The 18502-nt window shown below is 33.7% G+C and overlaps 1 protein-coding gene and 1 non-coding gene across 2 annotated transcripts in view; one reads left to right on the top strand and one right to left on the bottom strand.

Annotated features, from left to right (window-relative positions):
• The window catches only part of Wdr70 (WD repeat domain 70), a 329962-nt gene that overhangs the window by 220317 nt on the left and 91143 nt on the right, over window positions 1-18502 (bottom strand). The window contains exon 7 of the mRNA XM_047556126.1: window positions 6850-6983. Coding sequence (XP_047412082.1) covers window positions 6850-6983 — 134 coding nt within the window. The remainder of the gene's footprint in view (window positions 1-6849; window positions 6984-18502) is intronic.
• LOC124987809 (U6 spliceosomal RNA) lies at window positions 12562-12665 on the top strand. Its single transcript, XR_007109317.1, has one exon. It is a non-coding gene; the product is annotated as a U6 spliceosomal RNA (small nuclear RNA).

Below are 18502 nucleotides of genomic sequence, written 5' to 3'. Positions count from 1 at the left end.
AGTAAGAAAACTTATAAGTCTACCATTCACTAATAATTATTAAAAGTCCATTTAAAAATATTTTGTTGGTGGCGCATGTCAGTAATCCCAGCGTCTCCGGAGACAGAGGCAGGACAATCACAAAGTCAAAGTCAGCCTCAGCAAAAGCGAGGTGTCAAGCAACACAGTGAGACCCTGTCTCTAAATAAAATATAAAATAGGGCTCTCAGTGGTTGAATGCTCTGAGTTCAATCCCTGCTACCCCAAAAAATAAAAAAATTAAAAATTAAAATAAAAATATTCTGTCATTAATCTGGATTCAATGAGTTCTTATTTAGGAGAAGAAAGTCACAATGACATGATTTCTGAAATTTATGTAACTGTTTCCTTATACCATCAAATAGCACAGAAGAAAACAGACGTATAGGAGGAATATATGTATTATATATACAATGGTAGATCACCAGACTATAAAAAGAAAGTGTTGATGCATGAACATGCATGAACCTCAAAAATATTATGTTAAGTAAAAGATGTCAGACACAAGAACCCACATATTATATGATTCCATTTATATAAAATGTCCAGAAAAAGCAAATCTATATAGACAGAAAATAGGCCAGTGGCAGTCTAAGGTTAAAGGTAAAGACTAACCACAAATAAAATGAGATTTGTTTTTTAGATAAAGAAAATTAGATTGTGGTAATGGCTGCATAACTCTGAAAGGTTACTAAAATTGAATCACACTTAAAATGAGTCAATCTAATGGTGTATAAATTAAATCTCAATAAAGTTACTTTCAAAATATTCCATGATTGTATGATTATGTCAAAATTAACCACAATATATGCAATAATAAAGAAAGAACATGTAAAATATTTTGCGAACAATTTCATATTGATTACATGTTGAAAGAATAAAATTTTAGATGTTGGATTAAATAAAATATATTAAAATTTAAAATAAAAGTAAATATTAAAACAAATAAAATTCAAATTGACTTAAGATGTTATTTGCTATAATTCACAGAATGAAATAATTTCTTTACTGTAGAATAAAATGATCACATCTTTCTACTGCAGTCCTCAAATCCATCATTAGATCAGAGAGTTAATGAATTAGTACTCATTGCTTGCCTTATGTAGACACTCATAGCTATGACCTTTCCTCTTAGAATTGCCTTCACAGTGTCACAGAGGTTCTGGTATGCTGTATCATTATTCTCATTTTATTCTACAATTTTTAAAATTTCTTCCTTGATGTGAAATAAAATTTAAAAAACAAAAGGGCATGGTTCAGTATCTTGAAATTTTAGTTTAAAAAGAACAATTTCTTCTTAAAATTGTAACTTATCAATCAAACTCAAGAGTTGCCAGGCACAGCAGTGCACACCTGTAAGCCAAGTGACTTGGGAGGCTAAGGCAGCAGGATCAAAAGTTCAAAGCCAGCTTCAACAATGGCAAGGCACTAAGCAACTCAATGAGACTCTGTCTCTAAATAAAATACAAAATAGGGCTGGGGATGTGGCTCAGTGGTTAAGTGCCCCTGAATTCAATCCCTGGTACCCAAAAAAAAAAAAAAAAAAAAATTACCAGACACAGTGGCACAAAACTGTAATCCCAGCCAGTCCTACGAGACTGATGCAGGAAAATTACAAGTTTGAAGTCAGTCTTACAATTTAATGAGACTCTGCCTCAAATTTTTTTTAAAAGGGAAGGTGGCTGAGAATATTAACTCAGTGGTAAAGCACTACTGGATTCAATCCCCATTACTCAAAAATAAAAAATAAAAAATAAAAAAGTCAATTGGTGATTGGTCATTGTGCATACAGCAAAGCATGTTGTTTTGATGCCCTTGTCTCCCTGGGATAAATCCATGTGAAATCTTCCAAAAAGGATAATCAAAACTGAAATTTTGATCTCAATTGACAATTTGACAATACCAAAAATCTTAAATAGAAAAGAAGTCAAATTAGCACTGCTTGCAGATGATATGACCCTATACTTAGACGATCCAAAGAGCACCACATGAAGATTTCTAGATCTAATAAACAAATTTAGCAAAGTAGCAACTTACAAAATAACATAAAAAAATTAACAGCTTTCCTACATTACAATAACGGATCTGCTAAAAGGAAATCAGGAAAACAGTTCCATTCACAACAGCCTCCCAAAAGAAATGAAATATCTAGGAATAAATCTAACCGACAAAGTAAAAGCTCAACATGAGAAAGAAATTGAAGAAGACACTAGAAGAGAAGATGAAAAGACCTCCTTGTTCATGGATAGGAAAATTAATATTGCTTAATTTGCCATATCACCAAAAGCAATATACAGACTCACTACAATTCCCATCAAAATACCAATGACATTTTTCACAGAACTAGAAAAAAAAGTCTTAAAATTTGTTTTTTGAGAATAAAAGATCCAAAATAGCCACAGTAATTCTAAGGGGGAAAAAATGCTGGAGGTATCATAATACCAATTTTATACAAACATGGTACTAGCATAAAAATGAACACAGAGACCAATGAAATACAGTAGATTAAATATAGTCTCATCTGATCCTTGACAAAGCGCAAATAACATATGCAGGAGAGAAAACAAACTTTTTAACAAATAGTGCTGATAAAACTTTACATCCATATGTACAAGAAAAAAATTAAACCCCTTTCTCTCACCCTGCAAAAAAAAAAAAAAAAAAAAAAAAAAAAAATCAAAATCCATTAAAGACCTAGGAATTAGACCCAAAACTTTGCAACTGCTAGGAGAAGGGAAAAAAAACAGGGTCAACAGTCAATATTCCAACCTCCTCCATAGGTGGCTCACCAAGAATTAATAAATGGGACAGCATCAAATTAAAAAGTTTGTACACAGCTAAGGAAACAACAGTGTGAAAAGAGAGCCTACAGAATGGGAGGAAATCATTTTCAGTTTCTCTTCTGAAAAAGGATTAATATCCAGAATATATAAATAACTTGAAAAACTTACTATGAAAAAAACAACCAATCACAATCATACATGGGCAAATAAACTAAACAGATACTTCCCAAAAAAGGAAATATAAATGACCAACAAATATATTTAAAATGTTCAATATCCCTAGCAATCAGGGAAATGCAAATCAAACTATACTGAGATTTGATTTCCCTTCAATTAGAATGATAGTTAGCAAGAAAAAAATAACAAATACTGGCAGGGATGTAGGGGAAAAGGAATACATAGTATTGGTGGGATTGTGAATTAGAATAACCACTATGAAAATCACCATGTAGGCTCCTCAAAGAACTAGGAATGGAACCACCATATGACACAGCAATACCACTCCTTGGTATTTATCCATACTCAGCATACTATGACAATACATGCACATCCATGTCTATAGCAGTACAATTCACAAAAGCCAAATTACAAAAGCAGCCTAGGTGTCCATCAACAGATGAATAGACAAAAAAAAGTGTTATATATACACAATTTTTATCCAGTCACAAATAAGCACAAAATTGTCAGTTGCTAGAAAATGGATGGAACTTGAGGGCATTATGTTAAACGAAATAAGTCAAACTCAGAAAGTAAAAGGTACTATGTTCTTTCTCATATGTGGAAAACAGAGAGAAAAAATCGGGGTGTAGGAAGAGGGAATCTCATGAAAATAAACAGGAGTCCAATAGAGTAGATAAAGGGGACTGGGGGAAGAAATGGGGAGTTAATGGAATTGACCTAATTATGTTATGTGTATTACCAATATATAACAATGAATCCCACTATTATTTAAAATTATAATGCACCAATAAAAGACTATATAAAGGAAAAATAAAATCAGCATACTAGTATTAGCAATACATGCACACCCATGTTTATAGCACAGAATTCACAATAGCCAAATTATGAAACCAGCTTAGAGGAATGGATAAAGAAAATGTGGTATATATGCACAATGGAGTTTTGTCTGGCATAAAGAATGAAATTATGTCATTTGCTAGAAAATGGAGAGAACTTGAAAGCATTATATTAAGGGAAATAAGGCAGATTCAGAAAGTGAAGGGTCATGTTTCCTCTCATATGTGGATGTTAGAGAGCAGAAAGGAAGAAAAATTGGGAGCACCGTAGAGGAAAGGTACCAGGTGGAGGGAGAAAAGTGGAGAAAAGAGAGGTCTTGGGGAATGAAATCAACCAAATTGCTATGTGCACGTACAACTGTGTAACTACTATGTATAATTATAATGCATCAATTAAAAATGTATAATTATAATGCATCAAGAAAAATTGTAATGGTGCACAATAGGGATTTCACTTCTTGCAATCTGCTCTTAAGAAACATTCAATTCAAGTGACCAGTGGAGTACAAAGATAATCATTATATCATTTATTCACAACGGTGAAAAAGCAGTCATAATTCTACAGTTCATCAATGAAAGAATAAATAAACAAGGCAAAGGTTCTAGAAGTATGACCCTCAGACCAGGTGTATCAACAGCACTTGAAAATTCTTATAAATTCTCAGAGCATACTCATATCTAAAAACTTAAATACTCTAAAACTTCTTCAGATGGTTCTGATTTCAAAAATCATTGAACTAAGTTATATGTAGTATGCTGTGTAGCACTTAAAAAAAAGTATGTATGTACTTTTATTAAATAATATTAAGCAATATTCAGTAGGGAAAACATTTTAGAATAATCATCTGTTACCATTTTTATAACAAATACTGAATAACCATTTTTGATAGGTACATATATCTTTTGATAACAGCATGAAAAAACTTCAAAGATTATACATGATAAAACATTGATGACACCTAAGAAGCAGATTAAAATGCAGATAGTCAAGACAAAGCTTTAGTTTTAATTTCTATATGAGAACATATTTATGTATTGCTTGATTAGTTAAGTTTTTAAAAGATAGGAATAGAGCATACAGACATTTTTTAATTGGCCCCATATAAGAAATTCATAACTTCAATTACTTAAGTAATTAAAAAATCTTTAATATTATATGAAAATTGCATTCCATTTACATTTTTCTGTATAGAGGACATATCAAAAGATCTGTAAACTTAGGATTATGACTCTTGAACCGACATATCTAACTATAGGTCTATTATTGAAAATCTGCAAGGAAACAAGGAAATTGAAAGGTAAGTGACTAACAGATGGGATTAGAGAAAACACAGTACTGATCCTCACCAAGGGGACAACAGAAGACTAAAAACTAGAAAACCACAAATCTAGTACTAATACTGGACAAAGGTATAAAACAAATTATTATAAAGATTTCAAAAATACCAAAAATGGAATGACAACAAAATCAAGCTGTACATACCAATGTCTGACTGACATATTCAATAGGTTATTAATTAAATGAGAACTTATGGTACATTCATCAAATTTTCAATTGGTAAAAAACAAGGATTGATTATTAATATGTAGAGTCCTAGAATCAGAAGCTGGAATAATGATCCAACAAAACAAAGACAATGAAATCAAATGAAAAAAATATAAATATACATCATGCACTACTACATTTTATTTTTTTCTTTATTTAAAAATATGCATTCAAGTTTGTGGCTCTGTGGTGGTAGTTGTCCTGTTTTTGACCTTACATGACATATTTTTAAGTTCAAGCCTACTTGTTTCCATGATAGTTTGTGTGTGCTAGATTTGGCCACTTAAAAGTCAACTCAAGGGCTGGGGATATAGCTCAGTTGGTAGAGTGCTTCCCTCTCAAGCACAAGGCCCTGGGTTCAATCCCCAGCACAACCAAAAAAAAAAAAAAGTTAACTCAAGATATGCACTGTCTAACACCATAGCTAATTGACCAAATGTATTTAAATTCTAGTTAAAAAAATTTTTTAAATCATTTACTTGAACTTAGTAAACACATTATAAGTATTCAGTAACCATGTGTGACTACTGACTACCATAACAAATGGTAAAGACATAAAATACTTCCATCAGCACAGGAAGTTGTATTGGATAACCATGCTAGATGACTGGATATCAAGGGATGACCAACAATGTCAATCAATGAAAAAAGCTCTTTTTTTAGAAGAATACCAGTAAATAACTGTACATGAAATTATAATTAGACATCACCAATTTATAACTGATTCAGGTAGGAATTCTCAATGGATGATAAACTCATTTAAGTGAAAGGATGACAAGTATCTGGATATTTACATTGTACCAAGGTATTACTCCACAAAGTTCTTGCCTAACTCAAGTATAAAACAGTCACTTTACAATGAAGGAATCAGATATTATCAACGTAATCTAGGAATCAATCTTAATTTCTTATTAATAACTGAACTACTTAACAATAGAAGCCACTTGATATGATATAATACAAATTATGATCAAGTTTTTGATCTTTTGTAGGAAATACTGGAGAAAAGACAAAGGAACAAGTAAAACTATAACATAAGGAAACAACAATATGCAAGATCAGATATGATAAAAAACAGATAAAGAGGGTTTACTAATGGTAGTAATATATAAGGCCCTTTCTGACATAAAACTAGCTGACCACAGCTGGGCACTACTGCATGAATCAGTACTTGGACACTGACTAAACATGTCATAGATAAAAAACAGGATTATAAAATGTTTACTAGAGTTTTTTTTTTTTTAAAGGGTCCAATTTATAAAAACAACAAAAGATAGAAAATGCCTTTAAAACATCAGTTAATAAAACTAAAGGAAGGAATTTTAGGTTCATTTTACTTTCATTTGAATATTGATAGCAGTATACAGTCATCTAAAGTTATATTTTGGACAAATCATTAAAGATGAAATTCAAATGACAACAGTACTACCTCCAAATATAAAGACTTTAAGTCAAATATGAAGATATTAAGTAAGTAAATTCATACCATTCACAGGGCTGAAGGGATCGAAACGCCTTAAAAGAAGCATCCATTCCAGCAAAGTCCCAAAATTTAACATCGTAATCATATCCTCCAGTCACCAAACGGGCACCTGAGGGATCCAGACCCAAAGCAGAAACCTGTTAAAAACAAACAAAAAAACCTAATTGGAACAAAACCACCTTCAGTCTACTATAACCATTCCTTAACCTTACCCCCTATCTTATATGAACAGGAAGCACAACCAACTCCTGTTACTTCTGGAAAGTGAAAATGAACAGCACCTTCTATATTATAACTTTTTATTATAAGCATTTTTTTCAATTAAAAAATAAGTTTTTAAATTTAATCTAATTAGCAGTTTTGTCCCAACTAATTAACAATGTACTCAGTATAGCTACTAGCACTGTAATTCTACATGATAGACTAAATTGCTTTAGTAAGTAGAATTCTCAGAAATAATTCATCTCTCTTAACACAGTTTTGAGGTTTAAGATAATTTAAAAACAACTGAATGAAGACCACATGAATCTAAAATCACCAAGTTGGGCTGTTTTAGTCAGATATTTTACTGCTGTGACTAAATCATCCGACCAGCACAACTGTAGAGGAGTAAAAGTTTATTTGAGGGCTCATGGTTTCAGAGGTCTTAGTCCATAGAAGGCCGGCTCCATTCCTTGGGGCTTGAGGTGAGGCAGAACATCATGGTAGAGTGTATGGCAGAGGGAAGCAGCCTCACGTGAGATCAGGAAGCAGAGAGAGACTCCACTCACCAGACACAAACATATACCCTCCTATAGCCATACCCCCAATGAACCACTTTCTCCAGTCACACCCCACCTCCTTCCAGTCACCACTCAGCTAATCCCATCAGTGATAAATTCACTGATTAGGTTAAGACTCTCACAACCCAATCATTTCTCCTCTGACCTTCTTGCATTGTCTCACAAGTGCGCTTTTCGAGGACACCTCACATCGAAACCATAACATGGCTAAGGGAAATATTTAGTGGTTGAGCACTTGTCTACCATTCTTGAGGCCCTCCCTCAGTTCAACTCCCATCACTTCTAGTTAAATAAATATATAAAATCATCAAAATGAGCAATTCCACAATGGGAGCTTTTAGAAATCTACTGAAGAAACTAGGAGAGAATAAAAATTATCTTGTGCATATGCTAATTGACAGTATTTTCACCTTAAGCAATTAGTTTTAAAGTTTAATTTATAACTTACTATAATAGTACTTACATCAGTTCCACAAAATATTTGCTTCCCATGTGAATTTTTACAGGTCCAATTTGTATGTGAATACCCAATATGTAACACAGTATTTTTGAGCTATATTTAAGATTGTCAAGGCAAGAAATCCCTGGATCTACTGCCCTCTCAGAAGGAAAGAACTGTATCAGAAGTATTTAATGTAATTACTACTTGTGAGGTAGTGACACTACCAACATTTTAAATAAAGGAAACTTCTAAAAATAAGTCCTCCTAATAAATATACTTAAAATGTAATCACTGTATATAATTAACATAATTAAATAGAGGCAAAATAAATTAAACTCATTTCAATTACTACCTACAAACACTGATTTCAGAATGTAAGGGAATTGTATATAAGTAATAATTTATTACATGCTAAAATTAGAAATGAAGTAAAGCATACAAATGAGAAATGATTTTTTATGGTTGAACAATAATGTTAGCATTATTGTTCAACCATAAAAAATAATAATAATTGTTAAAAAACAATCAAAAATCGGAATAGCAATTTTCAAGAATACAAGCAACAACAAATGTTGGCGAGGATGTGGGGAAAAGGTACACTCATTCATTGCTGGGGGAAATGCAAATCTGTGCAACCACTATGGAAGGTGGTAGGGAGAATCATCAGAAAACTTGGAATGCAACCATCATTTGATCAACCTATCCCACTCCTCAGTTTATATCCAAAGGACTTAAAGTCAGCATATCACAGTGACACACTCATATCAATATTTATAGCAGTACAACCTACAAGAGGTAAACTATGGAACCAACCTAGGTGTCCTTCAACAGATGAATGAATAAAGAAATTGTGGTATATATCACAATGGAATATTACTCAGCCTTAAAGAAGAATGAAATGATGGCATTAGCTGGTAATTGGATGGAGTTGGAGATTATCATGCTAAGCAAAATAAACCACCCTCAAAGAACCAAAGGCTGAATATTTTCTATGATATGCAGATGCTAATTCACAATAAGCAGGAGGGTGGTGGGGGGTGTCTGGGCAAAATAGAGGTACTTTGGATTAGGTAGAGGATAATGAAGAGAAGGGAGGGGTATGGAACAGGAAGGACAGTAGAATGAATCTGACATTATTACTCTATGTACATATATGACTACATGATGTGATTCTACATCATGTACAAGCAGAAGAATGAGAAGTTATACTCCATTTATGTATGATGTGTCAAAGTGCATTCTACTGTCATGTATAACTAATTAGAACAAATTTTTTAAAAGGTAACAAAAATCAAAAATAGAAGTAAATGAACAGGAGTTTTGAAAATCTAAGAAATTACTTCTGCTACCAATAACAACAAAATTCCTTGTTTCCATACTCATTTGCTGTCCTTCTTCCCTGCTGGTACAATTAAAAAGATATTCTTTCTCCTGATAGGGCTAAATTCACCAAGAGTTCATCCCACTCAACAATTTGAAATTGAAAAGTCATTTATGGCTCCTCATTCAATGTCTTTCCTGGTCCTCAGGAGTATAAGCACAGGGTTGGACACATAGGTCAGTGGTATAGTACTTGCCTAGCATGAGTAAGGTCCTAGGTTCGATCCCCAAAAACCACAAAAAAGAATAACCATATCCATCCTAGTACAGGGCCTGGTACAAAACAGAAACTCTACTAAATATTTGCTTACAAGAAAGAAAGAAAAGACTAAAAATTTTTAGAATTTATGTAATACAAATAACAGTGCAGTATGACCAATATGAGATAAATTCCCCTTGACAAAGAAAGAAAAGCGGAATAATTCTCAAAGTTGATTACTCTAACTAAACACAAAAAAAAAGATAGCAATTATTCAACAAAATGACAAAGTGATGTTTTTAATGCTAGAATTGTGAAGTATCAGGATCCCTGCTGCTGCTCATATATATTACTGATGAACAAGACAGAAAACAGAGTTCAGAGAAAAAGTACATGGTTAGAGAATACACATCCTTCCACAGATCTGCTAAACTAATTCTCAAGCCCTGTATCCCTAAGAGCTGAAGAACACAGGAAGGCTAGTTAATTCTCAGGTGAATTTTAATCACATTGAAAGGAAACAGGAGCTCATATATAAATGCTGGTACAAAATAGCAGTGATTTATAATAGACTTGAAAGAATTGTTATTTTAATTTACAAAAAAATTAAAAACTGTTATCAAATTTTCTAGGTAACTTGACTTTTTTGACCAAGAAATAAAATATTTTAAGTTGTTCAATGTTTACTACATGAAGTATCAAATCATGTTAAAATAAGTCTCATGTTCCAACTTAGAAAGAATTACAAAGAGTACAGATTTGACCTTAATGTTGAGAGAATTTTTATTACCCTCTCCTTTCAATAAGTTTTAGACGTGAGTTCATAATTAAGCAGTTAAATTGATCAGATAGCACATTAACTTTGTAAATATTTGAATACTTAACAGTTTTTCCAGTGATTATAAATTCTTTAGAAAATCATTTCAAATATTTTTTAAAATTTAAATGGCTATAAAACCATAGCTCAAGTCTTGCTTATATGGGAAGACATAGTTAAAAAAAAAAAAAAATCCTACAACTGACCATAAACTGTTTGTCTTCCAATGCTTACAACTCAAGACTGAAAACACAGACTACCTAATTCCTACTTATTAATATTTCTGTCTTCCTTGTGGTATGCTCAAAAGCATCCATTTTTCTATTGCCTGAAGTAAACTATTCTTTGAAGGAATATGTAAAAAATAGATATGTTTAGAGCAAAAAGCATAAGCATGAATATCTATATTAGAAAGGAAAAGATATCTCAAATCAATATCCTGAACTCTATCTTCAAAAACTACCAAAAGAGCAAAACAACCCAAAACAAGCAGAAGGAAGGTACTTACAAAGATTAGAGCAGAAAGTGAAATAGAAGTTTTTTAAATACAGGGGGAGGAATGTAGAGAACCAAAAGCTGATCATTTGAAATTTTCAACAAAATTGATAAAACTTTAATTAGATGCCAAACAATAAAGAATTACTAATGTCAGGAATCACTAATGACATTAGTAAGGCTAGTAACGTTACTGAAATTAAAAGGATTATAAGGGATTTCTATGACCTGTATAACAACCAATTAGATAACTTAGATGAAATGAACAAATTCTTAGAAAGTAAAAATTACTAAAGGTGACTAGTGAAGTGACAGAAAATCTGAATGGTCTTTAAAAAAGTAAAGGGCTTCACACAGGAATCAAAATTCTTCCCAGAAAGCAAAGTCTAGACTCACTAGTAAATTCTAAACAACTTTAAAGAACCAATGAATATCAAAGTTTCACAAAGTCTTCTGGAAAAGACAAGGAAAAAAAGGTTTCCCATGTCCTTCTTTGACACTAAAAACAAAGATGTCACAAGAAATCTGCTATAATCTTTACGATTATAAACACAAAAATCTTCAACATGATAAGAGGAAACTGAATCCACCAATACATAAAAAGGAATATACATCATTATAAAATGAGGTTTATTCCAGGATAAAGAATAAAAGCGTGGGGCTGGAGTTGTAGCTCAGGGGTAGAGCACTGGAAGGTGGTGTCTATTCCATTACTTGAAATTGATCTGTTTAAATTGTGTATGTCCTCCTGATTCCGTTTGAGAATCAGACATTAGATCAAATGTCTCTAGAAATTTGTCGATGTCTTTAAGAATTTGTTTTATTGGACTATAAATTTTCAAAATGGTTTCTGATTATCCTCTGTATTTCAGTAGTGTCTGTTGTGATATTTCCTTTTTCTTCTTTTGTTTATTTCTTAGTTTTTCAGTAGTAGATGAACACGATACCTTTATTTTATTTATTATTTTTTATGTGGTGCTGACCATCAAACTCAGTGCCTCATACGCGCCAGGCAAGTGCTCTTCCACTGAGCCACATCCTGGTATTTCCTTTTTCATCATGTACCAATCAAGAAAAGCCCAGGACCCAATGGATTCTCAGCCAAGTTCTACATGATCTTCAAAAAAGAATTAACACCACTACTCCTCAAATTATTCAATGAAATAGAAAAGGAGGGAACTCTTCAAAACTCATTCTATGAAGTCAGTATCATACTGATACCAAAACCAAAGACACATCAAAGAAGGAAAACTTCAGATCAATATCCCTGACAAACATAGATGCAAAAATTCTCAATAAAATTCTGTCAAATTGCATAAAAAACATATTAAAAAGTGCAACAGGAGCAAGATGGGTTCTCCTAGGGATGCAAGGTTGGCTCAACATACAGAAATCAATAAACATACTACATCACACCAATAGACTTAAAGAAGAGAATCATATGATTATCTCAATAGATGCAGAAAAAGCATTTGACAAAATACATGCACATGTGAAGCACAGGATTCCATCATCAGCAAAAAATAAATAAGTAAACAAATAAATAAATAAAGGTATTGTGTCCACCTACAACTAAAAAATATATTAAAAAAAAGAATATGTGCTCACTTCAGCAACACATACTAAAATTGGAACAATACAGAGAAGATTAGCATGGCCCCTGTTGAGGATGATACACAAATTCATGAAGCATTCCATACTTTTTAATGTGAAATGGTAACCTTCACATTGGGAGAAAATGTTACCACATGCACCTGAGATAAAGCATTAATCTCCAGGAAATATAAGGAACTCAAAAGAGTTAACACCAAAAAAAAAAAAAAAAAAAAAATCAATCAATCAATCAATAAATAAATGGGTTTAAGGAACAGAACAGACACTTCACAGAAGATAAAAAAAATTGATCAACAAATATATGAAAAAATGTTCAACATCTCTAGCAATTAGAGAAATGCAAATCAAAACTACTCTAAGGGCTGGGGAGATAGCTCAGTTGGTAGAGTGCTTGCCTCGTAAGCACAAGACCCTGGGTTCAATCCCCAGCACCACCAAAAAAAAAAAAAAAAAAAAAAAAAAAAACTACTCTAAGATTTCATCTCACTCCAGTCAGAATGGCAATTATCAAGAATACAAACAACAGAAAATGGTGGCGAGGATGTGGGGATAAAGGTACACTCATACACTGATGGTGGGAATGCAAATTGGTGCAACCATTATGGAAAGTGGTAGGGAGATTCCTCAGAAAACTTACAATGGAACCACCACCTGACCCAGCTATCCCACTCCTGAGTTTATACTCAGCATACTACAGTGACGCAGTCACATCAATGTTTATAGCAGCTCAACTTACAACAGTTAAACTATGGAACCAATCTAGGTGTCCTTCAACAGAAGAATAGATAAAGAAAACGTGGTACATGTATATGATGGAATATTACTCAGCTTTTAAAGAAGAATAAAATTATGGCATTTCCTGGTAAATGGATAGAGGTGGAGAATAATCATGCTAAGCGAAATAAGCCACACCAGAAAAACCAAAGGCCGAAATTTTCCTCTGCTACGCAGATGCTAATTCACAATAAGAAGGGGGGTTGCAAGGGAAGAATAGTTACTCTAGATTAGGTAGAGGATATTGAAGGGAGGGGAAGAGGTATGGGGGTAGGAAGGACAGTAGAGTGAAACAGACATTATTACCTCATGTACATATATGACTGCATGACATATTGATCCTACAATATATACAATCAGAAAAATGAGAAATTAACTCTATTTATGTAAGACTTATCAAAATGCATAAATGCATTCTGTCATGTATAACTAATTAGAACAAATTTTTTAAAAATTTTTAAAAAGAATACAAGCTTGGCTTCACATCTGAAAAATTAATTATTATAATATAGCACACTGAGACTGGAGGGGCAGTCTGCCCTAGTCAAACCACAGAATAAAGGTTAAAAATGCACATTATGGTGTAGTTTGAAGGATGGCATCAGCTGCGAAATTTGTGGCTTTGGCAAGATGGAAATCAAAGCATCAGTTCTGGAACTGATGTCCAATTTCAGTTCAGTGGTATTAAAAAATATTTCAACTCTTACTGGTGGAATGAATTGTGTACTGGCTACATATGGAGGCATTGCTTTGACCATCTTAACTTTTAGCTAAGGTCTAAAAAACTTCCAGCTGTGAAAGGTGTGACCACATCTGTTAAGTTCCCATCCCTGGAGAAGCTAATGTCAACTCATGTGTAATATTCAATTTGAACAATAAATTATGAACCTGGAAAACATGCATGATTATGTCAATAGACTCAGGAAAAGTATTCATCAAAATCCAAACTTATTCCTAATTTAAGAAAAAATAAAGAAAAGTGAGGAATTGATGCAACATCTTGTGCCTGAAAAAGGCATCTATAAAAAAGAACTAACATCATATTTATGATAAACAACTGAATGCCTTTCCCCTAACATTAGTATCAAGACAAGGTCATACACTTGCCATGTATTCAACACTCTACAGGAAGTCCTAGTAAGTGAAAGAAAAAGAAAAATAAATATATCTGTATTGGAAAAAAAGAAGCAAAACTATGTGTCTTTAGAGACATGATCTTGTATAATTAAATCCAAATGAATCATCTGATAAAAAAAACCATTAGATGGTCAACAAATATATGAAAATATGTTCAATATGTTCAGCATCACTAGCAATTAGAGAAATTTAAAATTAAAACTACACTGAGATTTCATCTCACTCTAGTCAGAATGGCAATAATTAAGAATACAAGTAACAATGAATGTTGGAGTAGATGTGGGAAAAGGGTACATTCAAACATTGCTAGTGGGACTGCAAATTGGTGCAACCACTCTGGAAAGCAGCATGGAGATTCCTCAGAACACTTGGAATAGAACCACCATTTGACACAGTTATCCCAACTCCTCAGCATATACCCAAAGGACTTAAAATCAGCATGTTGTAGTGATGCAGTCTCATCAGTGATCATAGCAGCTCAATTCACAATAGCAAAGCTATAGAACCATTCAATAGATGAATGGATAAAGAAAATGTGGTACAAATACACAATGGAATATTACTCAGACATAAAGAAGATTGAAATATGGCACTTGCGGGTAAATGAATGGAACTGGAGACTATAATGCTAAATGAAATAAATCAATCACAAAAAAACCAAAGGCCAAATGTTCTCTCTAATATGTGAATGTTGACTCATAATAGGCAAGGGTGGGAGTGGAGAGGGCAGGTTCACTGAATTAGACAGGGAAAATGGGGGGATGGGAGAGGGGATAAGAATGGGAAACACAGTAAAATGAATTGAACATAACTTTCCTATGTTCATACATAAATATACAACCATTGTAACTCCATTTCATGCACAACTACAAAAATGGGAAATTATTTTTCATGTATGTAAGCTATATTAAAATACATTCTACTGTCATGTATAACTACAAAGAACAAATAAATTTTTAAAAAACATTAGAACTAACAAATGAATTCAACAATGTTGCAAGTAATAAGATTACCATAACAATATTATTTGCATTTCTATATACCACCAATGAACAATCTGAATATGAAATTAAGAAAAATAATTCCATTTACAATATCATCAAAATTAGTAAAATATTAAGAAATAAATGTTAAAGTACAAGGCATATACACTAAAAATTGCAAACTATTGTTTAAAAAACTAAAGATCTAAATAAATGGAAAGATATCCTATATTTCTGAATAAGAAAATTTAATATCATTAAGATAGTGATAATTCCCAAATTGATCCAATACAATCCCTATAAGAATCCCACCTGGTCTTTTTAAAGAAAATAAAAACTTGATCATAAAATTCATATGGAAATACAAATAACCCAGAATAGCCAAAACAATCTTGAAAAAAGTAGGACAAAGGGAGCAAAGATGGTGGAATAGTGTGAGGCAGCATTTCTCTTAGCTCGGTCACTCAGAACTCAAACAGAGGGTAAGGCTTAGGGTAAAAAACCCTGAGACTGGAGGAGCAGTCTTCCCTAGTGGAACCACAGACTACTTGACTCATTAATCAAATAAAAACAAAAAACAAAACAAAAAAATCTGTCTACCAAAGTTTATCAATTGTCAGTGACAGAGGAGCCATCTTGGGACTGCAGCATGGCTGAGCTAAAAGTGAAATCCAGATCCATGAGTTTGCAGCTAGGTCAATGTGGGCCTATCTAAGCCTAGCAATCCAGTGGAGAGTTAGAAACTGGGAGCGTTCTGCCGCCAGGTAAGAGAGGCTGGAGAGAGCTGGGCTCTGTAAATCAGGAACTGACAGCTGGCTACAGTGGGTGGAAGGTTGGAAAAGTGGGGTGAGGGCATCTTGCTCTCGGCTTGCCCAGTCAGCTGATCCAGCAGCCACCGGGTTACTGGGGTCCACTCAGGCTGGCGCTTGTTGAGTCCCAGTCCCAGCCTGGTTCCTGACTCGCCAGTCTGGCATCCACCAAATCCCTGGTCCCAACATGTCCAGCAATAGTCTGGCCTCAATAGGGCCCTCTGGTTCCCCAATCCCCTCTAGCCCCCAAACTGGCCCACTGCTTACAGCTCTCAATGCCTGGTCTTGATCCACCCCAGTCCCAGCACCCAATCCTCAGTACCTCCTAGGAGAAAAGTGCCAGACCAGGAACTCAAAAGGGTGGGGTTGGGAGAGATAAAATTTGGAGACTAATCAAAGACCAGGAATTGTCGAGTCCTATACCACGAGTGGAACCCAAAGGAGATTCTTGCAGTGCAATCTAACAAAGTGGACCATCACCTGCCGTGCCCTGAAGGTGCACTGATATAAAATCTCTAGACAACTGGCACACAGAGACGAAAGCAGAGCACACTTAGCTTGCACCCCTCCTCCAAGAGTTCTGCCTTCAGGACTGACCCTCCCACCATCCTCAAGGTGGCGCTTCCATCAAACTCCAGACAATGCCACCTACCCTCTGGAAAGGGAAGCCGGAGAAACTTCTGAACTCTAACAGAAACAACTGTGACATTTTCCATCAAGATCCTTTTTCTTCTCTCACATCTCTAACATTTTTGAAACCAAGTATTTTTCATGCAGCAGTTTATTGAGGACTGGGCTGTCTGAATAGTATATTACAGTTGTATTGTGAATTATTTTATTTTTGCTTTTTCTCTTTTTTTTTTTTTTGTTTTTTTACTTATATATATATTTTCCTCTCACTTATCTGTTTCTCTGGAGTCTCTTTCTCTCTTTTCTCCTGCTCACAGCCAACCTCTACTAATTCCTCTTTCACTTTTCCTATAATTTTTTACTTCTATCTTCTCTCCTCCTTCCTCGTAAACATCACACCCTTCATGTATAACCAATTATAACAAATAATTATTTTTTTTTAAATCGTATCCTGGGCTGGGGTTGTGGCTCAGTGGTAGAGCATTTGCTTAGCATGTTGAGGCACTGGGTTCGATCCCCAGCACCACAAATAAATAAGTGAATAAAATAAAGGTCTACCAACATCTAAGAAAATATTTTTTTTAAAAATCATCCTACACCACCATTTGAAATTAAACTTACTATTTGTATTGGAGACAATAACTGAACCATTATTTCTGTTTATTCTGACGAAACTGTAGACAACTTATTAGGAGATATTGTTTGCATTTGGTGCTAAGAATATTGATTTCCCAAGGTGAGGTACTGGAAGCCTTTGGGGACACTATAAGACTACAAGATAGGAACTGTACTCAGATCCATACTGCTAGATGGCAAGACACAGAAACAACAAGAAAAAACAAGGGAACAAAGTTCCCCAGACAAACCAAGATGTTCCAATAATAGAATCCATTGACAACACAGTAGAAGAAATGTCAGAAAGAGTTTAGAATGTATATAGTTAAACTGATCCATGACATAAAGGACAACATAAGGAGTGAAATTAGAGATAAATTTCAGGAGATGAAAGATCACATCAATAAAGAAAAAGAGATTCTGAAAGGAAATCAAGCAGATATCCTCAAAATGAAGGAATCAGTAAACCAAATTAAAAATTCAATGGAAAGTATCACCAACAGACCAGACCACTTGGAAGAAAGAATCTCAGGCGATGAAGACAAAATACAAAAATCTTGAAAATGGAGCTGACCATGCAGAGAAGATAGTAAGAAACCATGAACAGAACTTCCAAGAATTATGAGATAACATGAAAAGATCAAATTTTAAAGTTATCGGGACAAATGAAGGAGTAGAGATATAAACCAAAGGAATGCACATCTTTTCTATGAAGTAATATCAAAAAATTTCCCAAACCTAAATAATAAAAAGGAAAATCAAATACAAGAGACTTACAGGACCACAAATAAACTGAATTACAACAGGCCCACACCAAGTTACATTATAATGAAAATGCCTAAAATACAGAATAAGGATCATATTTTAAAGACCACAAGAGAAAATTATCATATTACATATAGGAGAAAACCATTTTGGATCTCAGCTGATTTCTCAATCCAGACCCTCAAAGCTAGGAGGTTCTGGAATGATATATACC

The sequence above is a fragment of the Sciurus carolinensis genome, chromosome 6 (assembly GCF_902686445.1).
Source record: "Sciurus carolinensis chromosome 6, mSciCar1.2, whole genome shotgun sequence".
Taxonomy (NCBI): domain Eukaryota; kingdom Metazoa; phylum Chordata; class Mammalia; order Rodentia; family Sciuridae; genus Sciurus; species Sciurus carolinensis.
The sequence above is the reverse complement of the archived record's forward strand: the minus strand, read 5'-3'. Positions and strand labels throughout refer to the sequence as shown.